General features: G+C 40.1%; 1 protein-coding gene across 8 annotated transcripts in view; it reads right to left on the reverse strand.

Annotated features, from left to right (window-relative positions):
• Positions 1-16097, reverse strand: part of ythdc2 (YTH domain containing 2) — a 90488-nt gene that overhangs the window by 37096 nt on the left and 37295 nt on the right. For 6 of the 8 annotated variants that reach the window (XM_055633190.1, XM_055633192.1, XM_055633186.1 and 3 more), the window contains 10 exons: positions 14606-14702; positions 9373-9460; positions 9063-9143; positions 8893-8975; positions 7283-7388; positions 6853-6972; positions 6500-6772; positions 5522-5648; positions 2633-2838; positions 1577-1784 (listed from right to left, as the gene is read on the reverse strand). In XM_055633190.1, the coding sequence (XP_055489165.1) occupies positions 1577-1784; positions 2633-2838; positions 5522-5648; positions 6500-6772; positions 6853-6972; positions 7283-7388; positions 8893-8975; positions 9063-9143; positions 9373-9460; positions 14606-14702 (1389 nt within the window). The remainder of the gene's footprint in view (positions 1-1576; positions 1785-2632; positions 2839-5521; positions 5649-6499; positions 6773-6852; positions 6973-7282; positions 7389-8892; positions 8976-9062; positions 9144-9372; positions 9461-14605; positions 14703-16097) is intronic. The other 2 variants (XM_055633191.1, XM_055633194.1) reach the window with 1 other exon arrangement.

A 16097-nucleotide genomic window follows, 5' to 3' on the forward strand; every position in this document is an offset into this window, starting at 1 on the left:
GATTGGGTTCACATTTGATGAGCATTTGACGGCTCTGGGCCTGTATTCGTTGGTGTTTTGAAGGATGAGGTCGGAATCTCATGGAATAATGTATTATGAAAGGCCTGGATAGAGTGGATGTGGAGAGGATGTTTCCACAATGGGAGAGTCCAGGTCTGGAGGGCACAGCCTCAAAATAAAAGGGCATACCGTTAGAAAGCTGATGAGGAATTCCATTAGCCGGAGGGTGGTGAATCTGTGGAGGCAATGTCTTTGAGTATATTTAAAGTGGAGAATGACATGTTTTTGATTAGTAAGGGTGTCAAAGGTCATGGGGAGAAGGCAGGAAAATATGATTAAGAGAGAAAGATAAAAAGGCAGAGTAGACTCTATGGGTCACATAACCCAATTCTACTCCTATGACGTGAATTTATATCTGAATATATCACATATTTCCAGATAACAATGATGTGCTACTTGGATGCGAGCATGCAAATGTTGACCCAAAACAATGCCTGGCTGAATTCTTCCATCATCTGTTTTGTTTCAGATGATCCAGATTGGCATCACATCGCAGAAGCATGAAACACCACTCTTATGACACCACAGCTAGGTAGTGATTTCTCACAATAGCGAGAACCAACCCAATGTCTTAATCCACTTTATTCTTAAAATTATGAAACTTAAAAGTTAGAATCAACAGAATATTTACTCAATCCCATTAAAACATTTCCATGTTAGCAGAATCTCAGAAAGATGAGCAATACACTACACATCATCTCTATATTATCACATAAGCAGAAGTCCATGGTTAATCATTTAATGATTTTTTAATTGAATTATGGAAAGAAAGAAAGACTTATTCAATGATTTAAACTTGCAACCAAAATGTCATAGTGTACATTTGTAACTAATTTGTCAAGCAATAATCTACACTAAATGTCTCCCCTACATTGATTATAACCTGAATCTGATTGAAGAGTTACAATACTGAAACACATTTTCCTCTTTAAGCTATTACATTATACTGAAGCTTGCTGAAGCTGCACAGTATACTGAATAATATACCCTTTAAATTACAAAGTAGATTTGTATTTTTGATTCCTTCCAGTACATTCCTACTTTTAGCTGTGCAAGCTTTTAATACCACCCCACTGGGAAGACCTGAAGGAAATCTCAAGGTATTTATAGATGAGGGAAAACAAGCAGCTAATATTAATTTATCTAACCACATATTCATTAGGTACTTCAACACCATTGAGTAATCTTATTGCTTCTTTATCCACTTTACATGAATAATGTGTACTTACCGCTTAATCAATTTTATCCATCATTGATCTCCTTACATGCAAACTAAATTCAATTCATTTGCAACCTGTGCTGCTTTCTTGACTTCAATTACTCTTAGTTTGGAAGCAGAGAAGTTTAATGAAGGAAATAAATCATTTGTTTGTAATTTTCTTATCTACAAAACATATTGCATAGGGCTCATAAAACTGATTTCAAATTCTCCAAATTATGTTAGGAGTTTTTAAAAAAAAACGTAGAGATTATATTTTCTATACCGAAAATGTATTAAAAAGTAATTTTGACTCACTGTATGTGTTACCTCGAGGGGACGATGGCTCTTGTAATGCACTGCTTGATAGTCTAGCTGGACCACCAAATAAGGCCACAGAGATTGGAGTCACAGCAGAACAGCACCGTATATTAGCAATTCTGTGTGCTCTCATCATTTCATCATAAATAAGCCAGTCAGTGGGCAGTGCTTGAACAGCCACAGCTTGTCCATTTGTTGGTGGAATCTGGTGCAAAATTAAGTTTGCTATTAGAATCATAGATTTGTTATAGCACAAAATGAAGAATGATAGTCATGCTGTTACTCTAATCAACACTTCTACCACTGTCCAGGTTCCTCTAATATAGCCCTGTAACAGTTTCACCTTCTGATATTTATGCAATTCCAAATTAAAATCCAGTCTACTTTGAGAAGAAAAAAAAAATAAATAAATACTGCATATATTTGGATACAGTGGTCAAATCACAATGTTATTTAGTAACTATAGTGTCAGAGTCACAAAGCCATTCCCCTGCCCTTTGCCCCAATTCATGCCGACCTTCCAAGATAATCCCATTTCGCAGGCCTGGTCCATTTACCTCTAAAAGCTTTCTTATCCATGTACTTGTGCAAAGGTCTGTTAAATGTTTTTTTATAGAGACTGCCTCAACTACTTCATCTGGCATATTACATATAACCATTGCCCTCTGTGTGAAAAAGTTGCCCCTCAGGAACTTATTAAAATCTTCCCCTTTTATCTTAAACCTATGTCCACTAGTTCTTGATTCCCCTGCTCTTGGAAAAAGACTGTTTCCACCCCATCTATTCCCCTCATGATTTTATACTTCTCTACAAGATCACCTCTCAACTCCTGAGAACTGAACTTATAGAGGTGTATAAATCCTAGTCTGTCCAACCTCTTCCTATAGCTCAGGCTCCATTTGCCATTGCTCAGCCCACTTGCCCAACTGATCAAAATCCCATTGTAATTCTTGATAACTATCTTCACTGTTTGCGATACCAGAGTTTTAAAATAAAATCCCAGTTTTAATAGATGTTGAAAATAGTCACATGGCAAAAAAGCACAAGGCCCACCTTCTTGTATTGTGGTTGGCTAAGAACTGAGGTCGGGTGAAATCTGACTTTTTTCTCTTTAGATCCAGTCAACATTAAATTCTCTCGATCAACGTGAATGAGATTTGGGTACATCCCTGCAACTAATGCAGCTTTCACCACAGCCCAATTCTCCGAGTTTGTGTTCACATCTCGAATGTCACCGCCACCTCGTGCCCTTACAAAACCTTGAGAAGAATATTAAAATGGTTAAATGATAACAATGGGAATAGATAACAATCAAGTCAAACTGGAATGCAATATTTACAATTGAGATGATACACTAAAATTACAGAGAACTGGGCAATGTTCACTTGAAACCATTAAGGATGAATAGCCTTAAGGATGTATTGAATCTGTTTGTGTAAGAGAACTGCAGATGTTGGTTGAAACTGAAGATGGACACAAAAATTTGGAGTAACTCAGCGGGTCAGACAGCATCTCTGGAGAAAAAGAATAAGTGATGTTTCGAGTAGACCCTTCTTCAGACTGAGTCAGGGGAAAGGGAAAATAATTAAGTTTGTTATAGACCGTGATAGGGAGATATAGAATAAATGAATGAAAGATATGCAAAAAAAGTAACGATGGTAAAGGAAACCAGCCATTGTTAGCTGAGTGCTAGGTGAAAACGAGTTACAATGAGACTCAACAAGACGACTTTGAACCTGGTACAACCCATGAGTTTTCTACATTTACACCAGACACAGCTTAAAGGGATTTGTGTTAGACAGGTTGACGCAATTGTGAAGGCTTATATAGGGGAACAATTATAGTAGGGATTAAGGTTAAGTTTAAGTCCTTTAGTTTTTTTTATTTATTTGAAAGCTGATGACATTTATTTTCACAATAATCCATCTCCTGACAGAAACTACAAAGGTTCATCAAACCAGTTAGTGAAACATGATATAATCATCTTCAAACTGCCACTGAAAAATCTCCATTTGTACAAGGTGTGGCTAAGAATTGAATGATGACCATTCGGCACAGCAGTTATGTGCCCAAGTTTTGAACATTCACATTCACCAAAACGTTCAGGGATCTGTGGTATTGTCAAATTACTACAACTGTGAAGGCATTTAGCGAGAAGATAATACAAGGAATTAAAGCAAAGTTTTACTTCTGTAGTTTTCACATTTTTGTTCTATGCCCTTCTCTCCCCATATTCCTTTCTGTGATTGTTTATGAATTATGCACTTGCAGAGATTCAGGTCAATATTGAAATTAATGTCCATTGAGCCAAATAGTAAGTATATTGTCAAGTGTGATGGATAAAAGATGAAAAGTGTAATATTTAAAGGAGCCCTGAGGTTTATTTTACGTAAATAAAAACATTTTTAAATGTTATTTAAACTGAATATTCACATTATCAGGCACTGTACATTGAACATAATTTGCAGAAATTATTTTGTATATTGAACACAAAATAAAACATACAGTAATTCGATTTTTATATCCATTTTTGGTCAATGTAACTTCAAGTGGTATAGTTGAAATTGTATTGACATTTGATACATTTGGGATGCGATGGGGAAGGAATGGTAAAAATTGTTAGCAGCTGTGGGGGTGAGGAGAAGGAATTTATGAGAGTTTTAAGGACTTCTTGAAAGTCCGGCATCATTACATCTCCCAACAATGAATTTAATTACATGTACAACGACAATGGAAAGTAACAACGATGAGCTGGCCTACAGGGAGGAGGTCCAGCACTTAGCAGCATGGTGCGCTGACAACAACCTGGCCCTTAACTCCAATTAGACCAAGGAGCTAATTGTAGACTTCAGGAAGTCCAGAGGCGGCACGCACACCCCCATCCACATTAACGGGACGGAGGTGCAACGTGTTTCTAGCTTCAGGTTCCTGGGAGTCAACATCTCCGATGACCTCTCTTGGACCCACAATACCTCTACTCTGATCAAGAAGGCTCATCAGCGTCTCTTCTTCCTGAGGAGACTGAAAAAGGTCCATCTGTCTCCTCAGATCCTGGTGAACTTCTACCGCTGCACCATCGAGAGCATCCTTACCAACTGCATCACAGTATGGTATGGCAACTGCTCTGTCTCCGACCGGAAGGCATTGCAGAGGGTGGTGAAAATTGCCCAACGCATCACCCGTTCCTCGCTCCCCTCCATTGAGTCTGTCCAAAGCAAGCGCTGTCTGCGGAGGGCGCTCAGCATCGCCAAGGACTGCTCTCACCCCAACCATGGGCTGTTTACCCTCCTACCATCCGGGAGGTGCTACAGGTCTCTCCGTTGCTGAACCAGCAGGTCGAGGAACAGCTTCTTTCCGGCGGCTGTCACTCTACTCAACAACGTACCTCGGTGACTGCCAATCACCACCCCCCCCCCCCGGACACTTATTATTATTTATTCAAATCGTTTGCTATGTCGCTCTTCCAGGGAGCTGCTAAATGCATTTTGGTGTCCCTGTACTGTACACTGACAATGACAATTAAAATTTAATCTGAATCTAAAGGCAGAAAGAATTCAAATGTTACTTTGGTTTTGCAGCTTTTAAAGAAAATCTGTATCGTCTGAAGTAGATACTTATAGAAAATAAAAATGTTTTCTATGGAATTTCTATAAATATGAAAACAGATTTTACATTTAAGACATGTATGTATCTATTTATTTCAACTGGATGTTTTCGAGAAAATTATTTTTTAGATCATGGGAACATATCATGGGAATAGAAGTGGTGTAAGTGAACAACCATCAGAATACAAAGAAGAAGAAAAAACAGCTATGAGATGCAAAGGTGATCAACAGATAGTTTGTTTTTCAGCTATTAACATATGCTCTTTGTTCAGCTGGTGGCAGACCACAGGTTAATACATTTGAGCATGCTTTAATCTCCCCGCTACAATGGACTTACCTGAAGCTCTGAGCTGTCCCAACAATTGTGTCCTCATGCCAATAATGATTTCCATCGTAGCTTGAGAAAGGAAATTCTTTTCACAGAATGCTCTCTCCCATCCATCACTGCGAGCCTTTTGCCAAGCCTAGCAAAAAAAATTGAATTGAAAATGAATAACGAAGCACACAAATCAAATTATTTAACATCTTTAACGTTTAATTTATTTATTTATTTCTCAATTCAGCAACAATTTTTGATGGATTTTCTGAGTATCACGGCAGGAAAGACAAATATTTGAAGCTAATAGTGTGATTAATTCACAATGGGAACAGTTGCAAGCAAAAAACAAATTCACTCATTCGTATTGTTATCACATTCGGTATAATATTAACCTAAGAAATGTTCCTTACAGAAATTGAAGGAAATGTTTCTTCTGGAATTGTACATAAAAGATACAATGGTGCTTTGATGTTGTTGGATCTAATCCAAAGGCTAAAATTAATATTCAAATTAATGTCAATTGCAGGACAATTATAGTCAAAGAGAGTTATACAGCACAGGAACAGGACCTTTGGTCCAAGTTGTCCATGCCAACTAAGATGATTGATAATTATTATTTTTTAAATGGCAATAAAAACAAAAGCTGGGCACAGAATTATGAGTGTTCCAAACCCAAGAGATTTGTTTGGATTCTTTAGGAACAGAAACATGCCTTCCTTTCTCAGTCTGAATTGTATTTCAGTTCTATATTGATATGACTTAACTTCAACTTCCATTTGAAATGACCCAGTAACCCTATCAGTGCACAAATCAAGCAGCTTGCCAATATTGCCCATGCGTCAAGAATGAACGAAAATTCAGACTCTGAATGCAACTTAGTAAAATAAATAAATAGATATTGTCGGCATATTTTAAAGCAGGCATCATTAAAAGATTTTGAACTCCAGATTGCAATTCCAAGATAAAAGTATCACAGAATAAATTGGAAAAGCTCACCTGGAAAGCTCTTAAAAGAGCCATGTGATCACTAAATGTTCCTGCAGCAAAGCGCTTTCTACACAACATGGAAGCGCGCTTTTGTGAAGGTTGCATTGGCAGGACAAATGGATCTCGATAAGCCAAAGTACAGGCAATAGTGAGAATAGGATCAAGGCACTTTAACACTACAGCACAAAGAACCATTTTTCCAAGATGGGGTTCCACAGGAAGATCTGCCAAGTGGTAACCAAGCTCTGTCAGATCTTCCCAGCTGTCCATGGCATCTATAGTCTAGAATGAAAAGTGGTACATCAATGTGTTTCTACTGTGTTTTGTAATATTTTATTTTCATTATGATAGATATTTCATACCTTGAGCATTTGAACAGCATTTCTAACTATAAGTGATGGTGGGGGTTCTGGTGCTTTTGCAAGGAAGTCGGCAATGGGGCAATTAATTGGAGCTAACAGTTTGGTATGTAAACAAAGTTCCTATGGAAAAACAAAATGAAAATTAATTAAATTACACAACCATGATTTAGAATGATCAGCTTTATTATGTCCTTTAACAGATAGTAATCTTTCCTGAGTCATAATAACACTTTTAATGTGTACACAAACTCAATGAATAGAAAATACATTATTCAATGCACATCTACTCCTAATTGAATTATTCTGACAGAAGGATATTTTTTTTAATTTCACAAATAACCATGGTACACATTCACAAATAACCATGGTACAATAATTAAACTAATGCATTAGAATAAAGTATTCAAGAATTAATAAATCAAATTCATACCTGCAGTGGCATTCGTAGCAATTCGGGAATCTGAAACTCTAGAAGATTTTGAAACCGCAGTCTACTATATAGGTGAAAACAAATTCCTGGTCGACAACGACCTGCCCTACAAAAATGCACAGGGATATCATATTGTTAAATGAAAATATAATCCAGGAAAATTTAGAAGAATTTAACATTCCACAAAATGGCATAGTTCAAAAAATATATAAAAAACAAAATTATTCAGAGTAATTCGGATAGTACCCTGGCTTATGGAAAGATCGTTCAGAAGCTTGATAAGAGAGGGTAAGAAGCCATTCCTGAGATTGGTAGCATGCACGTTCATGTTTCTGTACCTTCTGCTGGAGAATCAGGGAGAAGAAGGATTGACGGGAGTAGGATAAGTCTTTGATAGGTTAGCTGCTTTACTGAGGCAGTATGAAGTGTAGATTGAGTAAATAGTGATATGTCTGGTCTATGTGATGGGCTGGGCTACATCAACAACTCTCTGATGTGTGTTGCGGTCTCGGGCGGAGCTGTTCCCAAACCAACCCGACAGTATGCTTTCTCTGGTGCTACAGATTCTACAATCTACAGAAGATGTCAGTCATTGGAGACATGCCAAATTTCCTCAGTCTCTTCAGGAAGTAGAAGCACCGGTGTGCTTGATTGGCTGTCTTTTCAATGTGGTTGGCCCACAATAGATTGTTGGCAATATTTATGCCAAGGAACTTGAAGGTCTGAACCATTTCCACTTCGGCATCATTGATTCTGATTGGGGGGTGGGTACTCCAACATTGGGGGAGAAATTGTCTTGACACCATGTTACTAAGTTCTCTATCCCCTTGGTGTATTCTGTGTCGTCATTGTTTGTGATCCCACCAACCACAGCGGCGTCATCTGCAAACTTGTTGATGGAGTTCGAGCTCAGATTAACCGCACAGACGTGAGTGTATGTGGAGTAATAGTAGGGGATTGAAAACATCCTTGCGGGGCAATGATATTGAGAATTATTGTGGAGGATGCGTGTCACCTAACCTCACTGATTGTGGTCTGTGTCAGAAAGTTTAGGATCTAGTGGCAGAAAGGGGTGCTGAAGACAAGGTCATTAAGGAGCTGAAAATGGCTATATTAAGGATCGTTTCCAGAGGAAGCTCATTTGATGACAACCAACCTCCCTTATGTCAGCTGTAATGTCTTCCACTGATCAGTTTCCTTTCTGATGCTCAAATTTCAGTTTTGCAAGAGCTCCTTATTTCAGTATTCATTCAAATGCAGCCTTAAAATATCAATATATTGCCTCTTTTCCAATATTCTGTTGTTATATCCATATCTGGTTTAAGGTTACAATAACGTTTAGGTATGAGTGTCTTTGGCAGAACAAAAATTAAGAATTAATAAATTATTGGCGAGTAGGTTTTGTTTTGATGGCATTCCTTCCAAACACAACACATGAATGGGAGAAAATCAAAAGGGCGTTAACAGGCTGATCTTCAACCTGTCCTATTTTTTTAGGGCAACTGGTCACATTGCTGTGTAAATACTAATGTGTGGCTATTAAGCATGGTTTTTTTTTAAACTTTATCAGAAATTTATTTTAAATCAAAAAAACGGAGTGATCATTATACCTTCCCTTTCTTTGGACAGCACTCGCCTTAGAAATCCACACCATTTTTAGCATTGTGACAGAGTTCAGTGCATCAAATGATTTCTGGAACAAAAGTGAAATTGAAACAATGAAGTGCTGCTGAGTTCTTCACACTATTGAAGACATTGACTTATGTTGACTAAAGCTTACCTCTTTTACTTTCCCAGAATCAATGACAAATACCACATCATTGACAGTGATGCTTGTCTCTGCAATATTTGTGGAAAGAATCTGAAATAAAACAGATCAAATATCCGCAAGTGAAGGCAGTTGAGATATTAAATTACAATGATACAATTTATTTGTTGTCATTTGAACCTCATTGAGGTTCAAACGAAATTTGGTTTCTGCAGTCATACAAACAAGTAGAAGAACCAAGACACAACACAATTTACACAAACATCCATCACAGTGAATCTCCTCCTCACAGTTACTTTGTTTCAAATAACTTTGAACTTACTATTTTACGAATTCCAGTAGGTAGGTTTTTTAACACCTTCTTTTGGTCAGATGTCTGCATGTTAGAATGAAGCATGAAAACCTGTAATCTAAGACGATAGGTTTACTGTATAACTTAGATCTTTATTTGCATTATGTTCTTCACTAGGAGGACATTTTCACATCAGACCATTAGAACATGATTCAAGAATACATATTTTACTGTTGCACATTTGTAAAAACAAGTACTGTAGTTTGAGGTACATAATTACGTTTATTGTGCTTTTAAAGGGCTAACAGTTTAAAATTTCAAAGCATCAGCCTGATACTGAGAGACTGTGCTTCAGGAAGTAGAGTCAAAAGAACAGCACTGACAGTGCCACTGCCCAGCAAATAATTTGCAATTGGCTCATTCCAGGCTGTAAAAATCAAAAAATGTTTTCCAGGAGATCTGCAACTGTTTGCATCATATTGTTGCATTTGAGGAATCACAGACACTGTTCATTCCCTGAAAATTAAAACTCATTGTCTACCTCAGCAGAATGTACCAGACACATACACATGCACCTCTCCCAGCCACACAGACTGTGCAGGGTGCATCTGACCATATTCACACTGTAGTACTGGTACTGTACCTGAACTCAACAAAGTATCGTAACTTAAAAGATTAGCACTCCATATAATTCACAAATATTGTGCCACCATATCCAGCTTCATAACAGTAATTGCAATCACCAAGTTTCCATTTTGGATCAATACCAGATCAAAGGGTGGCAAGTAAGAAAAAACAGGCACAAAACAAGCACCAGGGTGCTGGAACCTAAAACTACAGGGCATGGGCTTAAGGTAAAAGATTTATAGGGTCCTGAGGAAAAATCTGTCCACACAGATGGAATGGGAATATGGAACAGTCTGCCAGAGAAAGTGGTGGAGATGAGCATAATTAAGTTTAAAATACATTTGGACAGGTTCATGATTATGAATAGTAAGCAAATGAGACTAGTTCAGGATGGCACCTTGGTTGGCATAGACTATTTCATCCAAAGGGCCTGTTTCCAAAATTCACAACTCTATTGCTCTAATGTGAATGTAACAGAAACAATGCTCCCAAATGTAAATTGCATATGAATTATACAAGGCCCTGGTGAAGCCGCACTGAAATATAAGCAAAAATATGCACAATACACAAAGTGTCATGATGCACAGCACAGTAGACTGATTCCTGAGACTGGGGAAATTGTTCCTAAATAAATTAAGCACACTGAACTTAGAATACATAATGAGAGGTACATTGTAGTATAAATCATCTGACATTCCTCTGATCTTTACTTTTGAGATTTCACTGCAGCAGCTGGACCAAACAGCCATGACCCAAAGCCAAATCTTTTAAGATCAAAGTTGTAAGACCTCATGCTGGAAGGCCATTTGTGACTTCCACTACTAAAAGTCAGCAGTTTTAAATAGACCATGCGTCAGTGAGGCATGAAGACTTCAATGAAGCATGCTTCAAAGGCATGTAAAGGTCTTTATATTCCACAGTGTAATAATGGTCCCTTGGATGGTGCAGCACTCCCAACTCTACATTGGACGTACACAAAAATGCTGGAGAAACTCAGCGGGTGCAGCAGCATCTATGGAGCGAAGGATTAGGTAACGTTTCGGGGCAAAACCTTTCTTCACACATTGGACGACAGATTACTGGAATGCCAAACCACGCTCATACCCCTTTTGCACACCGGTAACAAGAACCATGATAGCAGTGAGAGCTGGCACTGCAGTTTGAGGCACTATTGCAATACTGACATATATAGTGGTTGCTTTTGAAGAAGGGACACGGCCCACGGGTTGCTGTGCAAAGATTGACAGGGAAAGGTGGGAATATGATGGACTGGATAGTGTTTGAAGCTGGCAGTACAGGAAATGTTTGGAGATGCATTCACTAGCATTGACCATATGTAATGAACCTCTTTGCAACACTATATCTAGATATTTAGAGCTGCACTCCTAGCAATTACCTATACCAGTGGCTTCAAGTGAAAATGTTGCTGTAAATTATTATTCTGCTCTTGTATTGTATTGTATTGTATTCAAATTTTATTGTCATTGTCTCAATTAGAGACAACAAAATTAATTTCCCTTTAGTCAGTATCATAAAAATAAATAAATAATAAATATTAAAACATATTAAAAAAATAAAATAGAATTTTTTTAAAAGCACAAACACAGAAAGTCCACGACGCAACATAACACAGTGGCACCAAGGTGAGGAAGGCACCATTGTCCTTGTCACCATTGTCTCTCTTGCTTTACTTCAGCATGACAGCACAATAAGATCTCCAATAGGTGCATTGTATGCTAAATGTCAAATTTCATTTGCAAGGGCTATTTTACACATGTAGCTTTTTATAATGTACTCAAAAATAATATATTAAAATGTTTCTAAAAAAATCATTAAGAATATTATTGAGAATTTGGGGCAGCCCTGTGGCACAGCGCCAGAGACCCGGGTTAGATCCCAACTACGAGCGCTGTCTGTACTGAGTTTGCACGTTCTCCCTATGATCACGTGGGTTTTCTCCAGATGCTCTGGTTTCCACCCACATTCCAAAGACATGCAGGTTTGTATGTTAGCTGGCTTCTGTAAATTGTCCCTAGTGTCTGGGATAGATTGTTGGTTAGCGCAGATTCGGTGGGCTGAATGGCCTGTATCCACACTGTATCTTTAAACTCCAGTGTAAACTCCAAACTCCCTTGAAGGTTGCGTATGTTGCATTTGTCACGTATATGAGTAATGACTCATGATACCATAAACACTGCTGTTATTCAATTCTCAGCAGATATATGAATGTGAGACAAATGGAAGAAAGCCCAATATGCCAGAGGGTGGCAGCAGAAACAGTACAATTAGTTTCACCTTTTCATAGCCCAGAAAAAGAATTGGATTTCTGCTCAAAATCATCACCAACAGCTTTACCTTCGGAAGAAGTAAAGGATTGAGAATATCTATATATATATCACATAAAGGATTCTATGTTACGTATATGGTTCCAGTACACTGATTAGTGTCTATGTACCAAGTTAAATTTCGATACAATATGTATATATGAACACAATTTGGCAGTACAGGTGCACAACCTTTTATCCGACGATCCAAATAACGAAAACCTCCGAATAGCGACATTTTTTCGGTCCTTGAAGAAAGGTCCTTGAAAACGATCACCGAGGGCGGCCCGCAGAGGTGACAGCGGAACCTCTGGTCGGTCCTTGAAGAAAGGGGAACTAAATCCCCATTCATAAAAGAGAAGATGAGGGTATATTGCGCGGGAGGGTTAATAATTGACAATATGCTGCTACCTGCCAGCTAGACTCACGATACACAGTGTATCGTGAGTCTTGCGTGGGAACTTTTTAACAGCGTGCAGGCAGCAGTAGATTGTCGCTTCCTTCAGTTTCACCCCACCTACACCCCATCCCGGCCATGTGTGTGACCCCTTCCCTCCCCTCTCCAGCTCCCCGCTCATTGCACCGGCGCGGGGGCTTTGTACTGTCTTCACGTCGCGATGCTAGCAGCACAGTGCCAGCCACCGGAGACGTCAGGACCAACAGAACACCGACCCCCAGGCCCACTGCAAGCACGGAGATCCCAGATCAGCAACTCCAGCCCAGCCCCGTTCCAACTCCAGAAGAACACGCTCCCCGTATGGGCAGAAGCTGATGGTGTGCAAGAATAACGTCTTGTTCTTGGGGTGGCGCAGCTCGGGCTGTGGGCGAACTGCCACTTGTCGCCGTAGCGGCCCATCGGGAAGCGGATTCCTCTGGAGTTGGAGGGGGGTATTGTGCTGTTTGATCGCCCCCTACTATTCCAGGGACAGGGAGACAGGACGTTCACCGAGGGCGGCCCGCAGGGTGACAGCGGAACCTCCGGTCGGTCCTGGAAGAAAGGGGAACTAAATCCCCATCCATAAAAGAGAAGGTGAGGGTATATTGCGCGGGAGGGTTAATAATTGACAATCTGCTGCTGCCTGCCCGCTAAGTTAAAAAGTTCCCACGGTAGACACGATACACAGTGTAGGCAGCAGCAGATTGTCGCTCCCTTCAGTTTCATCCCACCTACACCCCTCTGCTCCCCGGCCATGTGTGTGACCCCTTCCCTCCCCTCTCCAGCTCCCCGCTCATTGCACCGGCGCGGGGGCTTTGCACTGTCTTCAAGTCGGCGATGGCTGCCAGCAGGTCAGTGCAGTCACCGGAGACGTCAGGACCAATTGGACGTCGACCACCAGGCCCACCGCAAGCACGGAGAACCCAGAGACCCACAGCCAACAGCAGCCCAGCCCAGCCCCGCTCCAACTACAGAGGAACCTGGGTTGCGGATGACGGGGCGCAGCTTGGGGCGTCGTTGGGGCCCATCGGGGAGCGGGTTCCTGTTGGTCCTGACGTCTCCGGCCACCTGCTATCCTCCGGGAACTGTACCGCCCTTGCAGGAGAGTGGGGTTGTTTGCAGTTGCAGAGGGAGGGGGCAAGGGCGGTACAGTTCCCAGTCTCAGCTCCAGTCCAGGGGGGTGGCCGGAGACGTCAGGACCAACGGGACAGCGACTCCCAGGCCCACTGCAAGCACGGAGATCCCAGAGACCCACAGCCAGCAGCAACTCCAGCCCAGCCCCGCTCCAACTCCAGAGGAACACGTAGGGGCAGAAGCTGATGGTGTGCAAGGTGTTCTTGGGGTGGCGCAGCTCGGGCTGTGGGCAAACTGCCACTTGTCGCCGTAGCGGCCCATCGGGGAGCGGATTCCTCTGGAGTTGGAGGGGGAGGGGGGTATTGTGCTGTTTGATCGCCCCCTGCTATCCCAGGGACAGGGAGACACAGCGGCTTTTTAGACTGGTGGGCAATCACTTCCAAAGTTCTGCCCACACAGTCAGTACACCTCTCCTACACTGCATTTCATACAAACATTTATTCTGCAAGAAAAAACTACATTGAAGACTCAAACTCACAACCGAGTAACTGCCTGGATCAAGGCGCAAACTCGCGACCTTGTGGATATGAGCCGAACACTCTACCACTGAGCCAGCCATTAAAGTCTACGCTAAAAAAATTCCATTGCCAAGACCGACAAATTCTGAATTACGAAAAGTGTCTGGTCCCAAGGCTTTCGGATAAAAGGTTGTGCACCTGTACATGGAAAATAATTAAACTTTACAGAACTACTTAATTTTCAATTTCAGAAATTCTAAGCAATAAATGTATTGATAACTTACTTGTGAGAATTATCTGCAAATCTTTTATCATCATACAAAATGCGATCTCTGAGTCCTACAATTTCATCATATCCTGGTAAAAAGATTAAAACGGCACCTGGAAATAAATCAACAAAATAAATTCCACTATTAATGGTAATTTCTAGTGAATGGGATATGATATCACTAAACCCAATTAAATGATGCATATAAGACACATTCCTGTAACTACAATGCATAGGCTTTATTGCTATCTCCGTCAGGATTTGTTCTTGATTCTGACTAATCACCAATCCTAAATCACTCACAATTATACCTGAGGCCTTAAAGCTGATGGATGATCTACGGTTATCTATTCTTCCAGCCACATTTAAAAGTCATATAAAAATACAAACGCCAATTCCAGAATCCTAAAAAAGAGCTGTTGTTTTATTCATTACTTGTAATGAAATCATAAGCTGCATTGTGATTTAATTAAGTCAACAATTTCTCCATCTTATTATAGCATGTAGAGACAAATATGTATAACATTTGTGAAAATACATTCAAAGTGAATATAGCAGCATTGTGATTAAGTTGCTGGACAAGCAAATCAGAGGTCTGAACACATTTTCAACCACATGCTGTAATGATAGCCCAGTGCAAATGCCAAAACTGTAGCTAGAGAATGTATTTATTTAATGAACTGGAGTATCTGGAAATAACAATCAATCATCATTTATAGGAACAAATAGACTATCACAATGTCATAAAAATCTATCTGCCTCACTGATATAGCTTAGGGAAATAATCATGGTATTCTTTAAACAGCCGATATGCAACCCCACAGCAGAATTCCTTCTGAAATGACATAGAAAGTTCAAGAGCAATTAAATGAGCAATTAGGTAGGCTTTTAGCTGCATAATGTCCTATACATGAAAGCTGGCAATTAATTTTTTATAAATTGAATAAATCAGAAGTTTAAATATATAATCTATAACTAGCAAAAGTGACCATAAAGATTCTAGATTGTTTTTTTAACCCATCTGGGTAACAATTATACTTCCGGAAAGGAAGTCTACCAGCCTTAACCAGTATGGCCTGCATGGCTCCAGATCCGTCAATGTCTTAATGTCTCCTCACTTCGGAGTGATTAGGGAGAGCAATAGCTGAGCTGCCAGTTTTGTCAGAGCATTTCAGTATTCTAGTACCTGAAAATCAGTGTTTTGCTGAGGAAATCAGTATTTTTACGCGGTGCCATTTTGCTGATTTTTATTTTATTTTTTAGGTGCAGTCATACCCATGTAAGAGTACAGGAATGCATAACTTTGCTACCAATTGACGTCTTCTACGCACTTTACTTGACAGTGCATTCATTGCCATCTCTTTGTATACTGCTGTTTGAATGGCTGCTTCCTGCCTTTAGCACTAGATGATGATGTAGAAGCCATTTTCGGAATCTCCCTCTCCCTCCCTCGCTCCCTCCTTCCTCTCTCTCGCTTCTTCCTCTCTCTCCCTCGCTCCCTCCATACT

This window comes from Leucoraja erinacea, chromosome 3, assembly GCF_028641065.1.
Source record: "Leucoraja erinacea ecotype New England chromosome 3, Leri_hhj_1, whole genome shotgun sequence".
In the NCBI taxonomy this organism is placed as follows: Eukaryota; Metazoa; Chordata; class Chondrichthyes; order Rajiformes; family Rajidae; genus Leucoraja; species Leucoraja erinaceus.